The sequence below is a fragment of the Medicago truncatula genome, chromosome 5, assembly GCF_003473485.1.
Source record: "Medicago truncatula cultivar Jemalong A17 chromosome 5, MtrunA17r5.0-ANR, whole genome shotgun sequence".
Taxonomy (NCBI): domain Eukaryota; kingdom Viridiplantae; phylum Streptophyta; class Magnoliopsida; order Fabales; family Fabaceae; genus Medicago; species Medicago truncatula.
Window position 1 is genome coordinate 12,158,923 of NC_053046.1, and position 6,988 is coordinate 12,165,910.

At 32.4% G+C, this 6,988-nt stretch overlaps 1 protein-coding gene across 1 annotated transcript; it reads right to left on the reverse strand.

Moving 5' to 3' along the window:
* Positions 1-209: 209 nt before the first annotated feature.
* On the reverse strand, positions 210-5,868 carry LOC112421736 (uncharacterized). Its single transcript, XM_024783270.2, has 8 exons — positions 5,583-5,868; positions 3,994-4,209; positions 3,257-3,739; positions 2,856-3,050; positions 2,424-2,603; positions 2,267-2,329; positions 1,663-2,096; positions 210-902 (listed from the first exon to the last, which is right to left on the reverse strand). Exons 1-8 carry the CDS (start codon positions 5,812-5,814, stop codon positions 300-302), a joined length of 2,406 nt encoding a protein of 801 aa, XP_024639038.1. The 5' UTR covers positions 5,815-5,868; the 3' UTR covers positions 210-299.
* Between the last annotated feature and the right edge of the window lie 1,120 nt (positions 5,869-6,988).

A 6,988-nucleotide genomic window follows, 5' to 3' on the forward strand; every position in this document is an offset into this window, starting at 1 on the left:
ACCTTTTCTATTCTTTCATATGAATTGATTCCATATACTTGTAAATTGCTGCTGTTTCCTTAAGTTAAATTGCAAATTAAAAATTCATCTGTCATATTGTACTCATCTTTTGAACTAGAAATTTACTGCATAAAATAAAATGAGATAGAAAGAGTAATAATATATATATGAGGGAGATTAATAATACATATAACGTTCAAGAACTCATAGAAGGAAATATTCAAAAAAGAACATTATTCACTTGCAAAGTGTCAATCACTCACATTAGACTTTTCTTGAAATACCATTTCTGGCATATATCATCCCTTAATGCGATTTTTCATCGTAAAATATAAAACCCTCGAGATGAAACGTATCTGAGATGCTAGGAGAATGAAAACTGGAACACTACCAAGGGACAAGATGGGTCCTAGAACAACCACCCTAGAGCCGGTCTGATTTTGCTTTAAGATCATATTAAGTGCAGCATAAAATGCAACCATCATGGAACAAACAGAGAAAAGAAGGAGTGTGAGGCCGGTTATTAACTTCACGGGCAAGACCTTGAGGAAATCTATTGCATGGCAACTCGATGTGAGAATCGAAATGAAAAACAAGACTGAAGTGGCGGAAGTGATGATAGATACCGAATCAGCTAAGAGAAACATTTTAAATGTATTTTGATCTAAGGAGATGGGTGTACCAATTTGTTGATTGTTTCCACCAGGGATAGTAAAGGCTGCTGCAAACATAACAGTAAGGACGAGAGAAGCCACAGCTATATAACAACTAGCTGTGTCTTTTGTCCATTTCTCTGCAGCTTTCACTAGCTCTTCATGGCTTTCAATGAATACATCATAAGGCTTCTTACCATCCTCATTTCTGGCTTCCTTGCACATGGGATGCACAACTTCCTCCACCGCCTGTATTGATTTCAAACGATCTTAATCTTAATATTATACACAAGAAAACATGTTAAAAATTAATTTTGGCAAGTGTCAATAAATCAATCTATTATCTTAAACAATAATGTTTCTTGAACACCTCTACAATGTCGAATGGAAGAGATGGACTTGAAGGAAGCTAAGAAGATGGCATTATATTGCTAGTAGACAGCAAGCCATCAATTGATCTTGCAAGGCACCAAGTTTGAGCAGCAATATTGCACGACGGATTTGAAACTTGCAGATTTTTGCTAACAAAGCCTTCGAAGATTAGCACATTTAAAGACCTTAGATGAATATTGGTAATGGTATTTACAACTAACTTAAATTGAGGATTTTAGTTGAAATGATTCAAAGTTAGTTAGGTTGCTAGTTGAATAACAAAATATTAGTTAGTTTTAGGTAGTTGTTGATTCCCATGTTTTATAAATAGTCCTTAATCGCATAAAAATCAATATGATCGATCATTCAATAAAAATTCTGATTGCTTATCATCTCTCTCCTTATCTCCAAAATTCTCATTACTTTCTTTCTTCACCAAATCACTTTCATACACGAGTTTTATTCTAAACCTGTTAATTAAGGTTCCATCAATTCAATATTTCTTTTGTTTGATCTACTTTTAGTTCATGACTTCAGCCTCACAACTAGCTATGTAGTTTGTTCCCGTTATAGATAGATAGATATACAGACAAACGTACAGATAGATATATAGATAGATAGAGATGAGACAAATGACCTTAAACCATTGAATTTCTCTTTGTACTTGCATAGCAGGACCCCATATGCCACCACGGATAGATGAAGGAACTAAAAGAGCTGCCATGTGCAGCAGATTATTATCAACCGAGTCTGTGCGATATTTAATCATCTCCTTCTCCAATCCATTGAGAGAATATATGAGTTGGAAAACATATCTTCTGCGATTCAGAATTGCATACCAAAGTATGCCTCTACCACTGTTATCAGTGACTGCAAGTAGATAAGGATTAGCATTCCTCATAGCATTTATCAATGTAATTATTCCATTCTGGGCTGCATATAACATGGCTTCATGTGCTGAAGCTTGTCTGAGCCCTAAACCATTAAATCCTTTAAGATTTTGGATCAAGTATTTTATTATTCCCACAACTTCATATAAGGTATATTTTCTTGCATATATTTCCCTTGTTCCTGACACAATGAAAGGAACGTATAAGTACTTGAATCATTGCCGAAAATCAAATTAAATGAGAGTAATATTGAAAAATACAAATTTGCACACAAATAATTGACAACTTGTATTGTTCACCTTTTTTTTTTTGGGAAAATATTATAATATATTGGTTATTGGTTTTACTTACCAAATATATCTAGATACTTGAAAACTTTAACCAACAAGTATGCAAATTTATGAAGTAGTCGATCTGAACAAATGAACAAATCATCCAGTAAAAATAACACAAATATCGAAAAATGAAATAAACAAATCCATTTGTAAGGGGAATGGAATCAACATACCCAATAGTTTTATAGGCAGAAACAGAAACTTCGAAACCATGAGAAAGCCAGGTGCTGACCAACATTTTACAGAAGATGATGTCGCATGTACACTTCTATCGACATAAATCAACCGTATATACTCTAAAATTTCGGATTCGGGAATCCCATAGTTGTCTTCAAATTGTTTTAGGCTTAAATCTGTAATAAAATTGTTTTAGAAATAGATCAATCATCGTATGATATGCATAAATTGCACATCTAATATGAACCTCTCAAAATATAATTCAAAGGCTAACCCTTATAAATTTTAGTTAAAAATAGTTTTATATTAATAAAAAATGAAGAGAAATAAAGTAGTTTATTAAAATCCACTAGTCATAGTTAAATCCACTTTTAAATCAAGTTCATATTAGACACTTCATACATAAAAGGTAAATCTTGGAAACTTACGATTATAAATGAAGTATTTTGCAGGTTGAAGGAATCGTCTGTTTGGAAAATTAGGGTGCAATTTAAATTTAGCCAATGAAACTAAGGTGGAGAACTTGTTGGATTCCTCCTTTTGTTCTTCGTCGTTGATTTCACCATACGAGGCTTCATGAAATAGATCATCTGGGTAAAGTTTGAGTAACTTCAAAGCCACATCTAGCATATGAACCACACATTTGAAAAGTCAAGAGGAAATTCAATCTATATATTCTTCTATTGCTTGTTTATCAATCTATATGAGAAATTTTTTGGAAATCATTTTTTTTCTAAATATAAGAAGAAAAAAAATTAAAATTCATATATTATTTAAATGATTTCATATCCTTGTAATAGCAACTCTTAAATTCGATAAACTCGCTTACCAAATACTTCGGCCGTGATACATCGGTCAAGAAGCAAAACTCGATATCGTGAGTCTTTTTTGAACACTTCTCCAGGAGTTTCTGAGTAAAGAAAACTAGTCATTTTTTTGTGTCCTTTACCGGCAGCCATATGAACGGGGAGTTCTCCGTTTGTATTATGCTTCATCAGCAACATCTGACCCATTTTGCTATCTACCATACACTTAACTATATCTATTTTTGCATTATAACAAGCTGCAAGAGCAAGAGCTGTGTCCCCATACCTATCTTGCTTTGTTACAAACTCATCTCTCCCTTCTCTCACCAACATTTCCACATTTTTCAGATTTCCAGCATTTACTGCAATGTGAAGTAGCGTCCTAGCTGAAGTAGAGGTTATATCATCATATACATTCTGATCTATTTTGATATCTTCAATAAGATCACCTCTCTCCACCATCCTGAATAGCTCTTTATGTTTCACGCTAACTATATCATCATCATCTGCCATTATACGTTTAAACATGCATTAAAATTATCTCGGAGGGAAAATCAATTCAACTCGCAGTATTTATATGTTCTCTATATTATACTTTCTCCGATCTTATTTATAACAAACAATCGACTTGTTAGATTTATTGAATAGTTAATGTATCTGATCTATATTTCAGAGGGGATACAACAATTAAGCAATGAATCTAAAAAATTGATTGTTTCCTATAAATAGGAGGAAGTAGCAATTACATTTCAATACATACCTTGCTGCAGTTTATCTAGATTGATTTTTAAAGTTTTGCCATAAACCACTGACAAGTGACTCCATGCATCTTTGGCTAATTCAAAATGACAAAGCTCTTCCTGAATCTGTCGTCCACATGATAGTTGAATAATATGCAAAGCTTTTGCATTCTTCATCTTAAATGAAACCTCTCTTTGACAAGCTTCAGAAACACTTTGGTGAGCGTCAACGAGTCCTTTGAAATATTTACCATATCGATCCGTTACATTGTTATCAAAAGATATTACAGGAAAAAGAGTGTGTATACATGATTATTTCTGAAGAGAGACATTTACAATTTTATGTTAGTGGCAATGAATCTCAATATTTATAATGAAAACAATAATGCTAGATTAAGAGAAATCAAAACTCGTTGAATTTAGCGGACGCGTTGGCACCTTTTTGTCCATTTGATTTCATATAATTGTTTGATTAACTGCTACATCCAAAAATTATAGGAACAACAACCCCGTTTTTTACGAGCATGCATGATTTTAAGTGGCCATACAGTAGTTCGCGAGGCCTTCACTACAAAATCTCTCGAGAGATATAGCACTACTGTAATGAAAAATGCTTAATGTCACGACAAACACTTGCACAAATTTTAACGAATGGTCAATATTCTATTTGTTTTTAAAATCCAACTAGTTAAACTGAATTTCTAAAAAGTAAAGTAAATGCCACCATTTCCCATAACTTTTTCAAGGCTTTCTGGTGCTTCATCTCTCTCTTCTCTTCTATGCAATGACAGCTTTTATTTTTTATTTTTAAAGTCATATGCAATGGCAGTTATGCTAGATACTATGGGGGAGCACATTTCATTTTTAAAATAATTAAAACAAAATTGTACAAAAAAAACAGGTAAACAAGCGGTCGTGCATTTTGTGCGAACAAAGCTTCGCACCATATAGCACCGTTCATTTATAATATTTTTGATAAATCAACAAAGTCATAGGGCTAATGATGATAATTCATGATGATAAATATGTTTTTAATTAGGTAATAAAGAGAGGGGGAGAGAGTAGATTGCCCTTTTTATGATAGGGGTTCATTTAGGACAAAGATAGGGGTTCATAGCAAAAGTTGTTTTTTATTTTTGTCAAAAATCAAATTAGGCTTCACAATTTTTCAAAAAATAAAATTTGTCTTCATTTTTTTTAAAAAAAAAAATTGAGGAGTGCAGTTTAGTACAAAACAGAGGCCCATTGGGGACATGGGCTAGAAGAGATACAATAATAATTTAAAATATGCTCTTCTCCTTTTTAAAATTGATTATTCCTTGTATGAACGGCAGCGGCTGAATCTGTATCAGCGGCAGTTAACTGCCGTTCGATAATTTTCAGCGGTAGTTAACTGTTGCTGGCACTTTTAAAATCGGTTCAATCATTTTTTTAAGTCGGTTTAATCAATCTTAAAAATGTTAATGACCGGTAACGGTCGTTGAAAAATACCGAAGCGAGGACTAATTTTTGAATAATTTAAGGATACTTCCCTCAAAAAAAAAAAGTTAAGGACACACATAATTCTGGAGTAAAGGTATATCACTTTTAGATTAGACTAGATACTAACCTTGCTCAATATCTGGGGTGGCTTCAAACTTTTTGCCTTTTTTGTTGCTCAAGTGCTTCAATGCTTCAGAATTCTCTTCCAAGAAAGCCTCAGCAGAATCACCACTGATAACATCCCACAGACCTTGCCCCATCAGATAATTTTTCATAAGAACACTCCATCTTTCATAGTTATCAAAGGTCAGTACTTCAGGAACTATTCCAACCGAGGAGGGAACACTCGTGGATTTCATTTTACGTTAATCAAATGTGAAGTTACTCTAGATAAATATGAACTTGGGATCTAATCTAATAAGGAATATACCAATCAACTAACCTATTTATAAATAAAGACACTTGATGTGCATGACAACAACGTAATGTATTAATTTAATTTTATAGAGTATTATTTTATTGTTCATGACAAAATAACTTTCTGACACTAGCTAGCATGAAAGTCAAAGAAATAGGACTTCAAAGTTCAATTTTGGACTTTGGTCATCTAACGTGAGCAAATGTAAATTGTACAAATTAAAAGTTGATATTTTAATAAATCTCTTTTTTTTTTGTCAAAAAAAAAAAAAGTAATGAATGATGATTGCTTTAAAAAAAACTAATGACATTGTTCACTTTAAATTAGCCATTAGGTTATATTGCCTCGAGAGAAAGAAAGAAAACATGTTATATATTAACAAGGGATGCTAGTAAAATTGTAGCTCTCGATGCATAATAAGCATTTATTTTTTAGAAGTCGGTTTTACCTTAAAACGTTGAAAGGGTTGTCACATTCCCATTATTAACAATATGTGATGCGATGTGATAGGAATCATATGATATAAAAAATGACCACATATTTAAGTTGTCGATTTTTTTGGCGTAAATTAGGTATCATCTGCACTCAATTACGAAGACTAATCTTTTATATTTTGTGGAACTCAAATGGACGGCAAACTTTCTCCAAAAATTTTAACGTTGCTGCATGTTTAAATTCTAGATTCGAACACAAAATCTTGGTTAAGATAAAAGAAATCTATGTCATCTCATCTAAGCGTTCTTAAGTATTTAAATAGTCGATTTAGAATGATTTAAAACTGACAAATTCAAAGAACTAATGCTGGTTAAAAAATTAGAGAAAGATAAAGTACACTTCAATGTATAAGTAAACAATGTCCTTGTTGTTACATCTAATAGTTGGTTGTGATAATATTTTGTGTGGGCACTAAACCATCATCTATAAATATAAGTGCACAACTAATTTGGGATCCTTTTCTCCAAAAAAAAAAAATTGGGATCCAATATAGAATATAATCAAGTAACCTATTTATGAATAGAGACACTTGAGGTACTGTATGTAGATTTAGAAATCATCTATGAAATCCGGATATTTCAAAGATTGAGATGTGTATGTATCGGATACGTATCATGTAT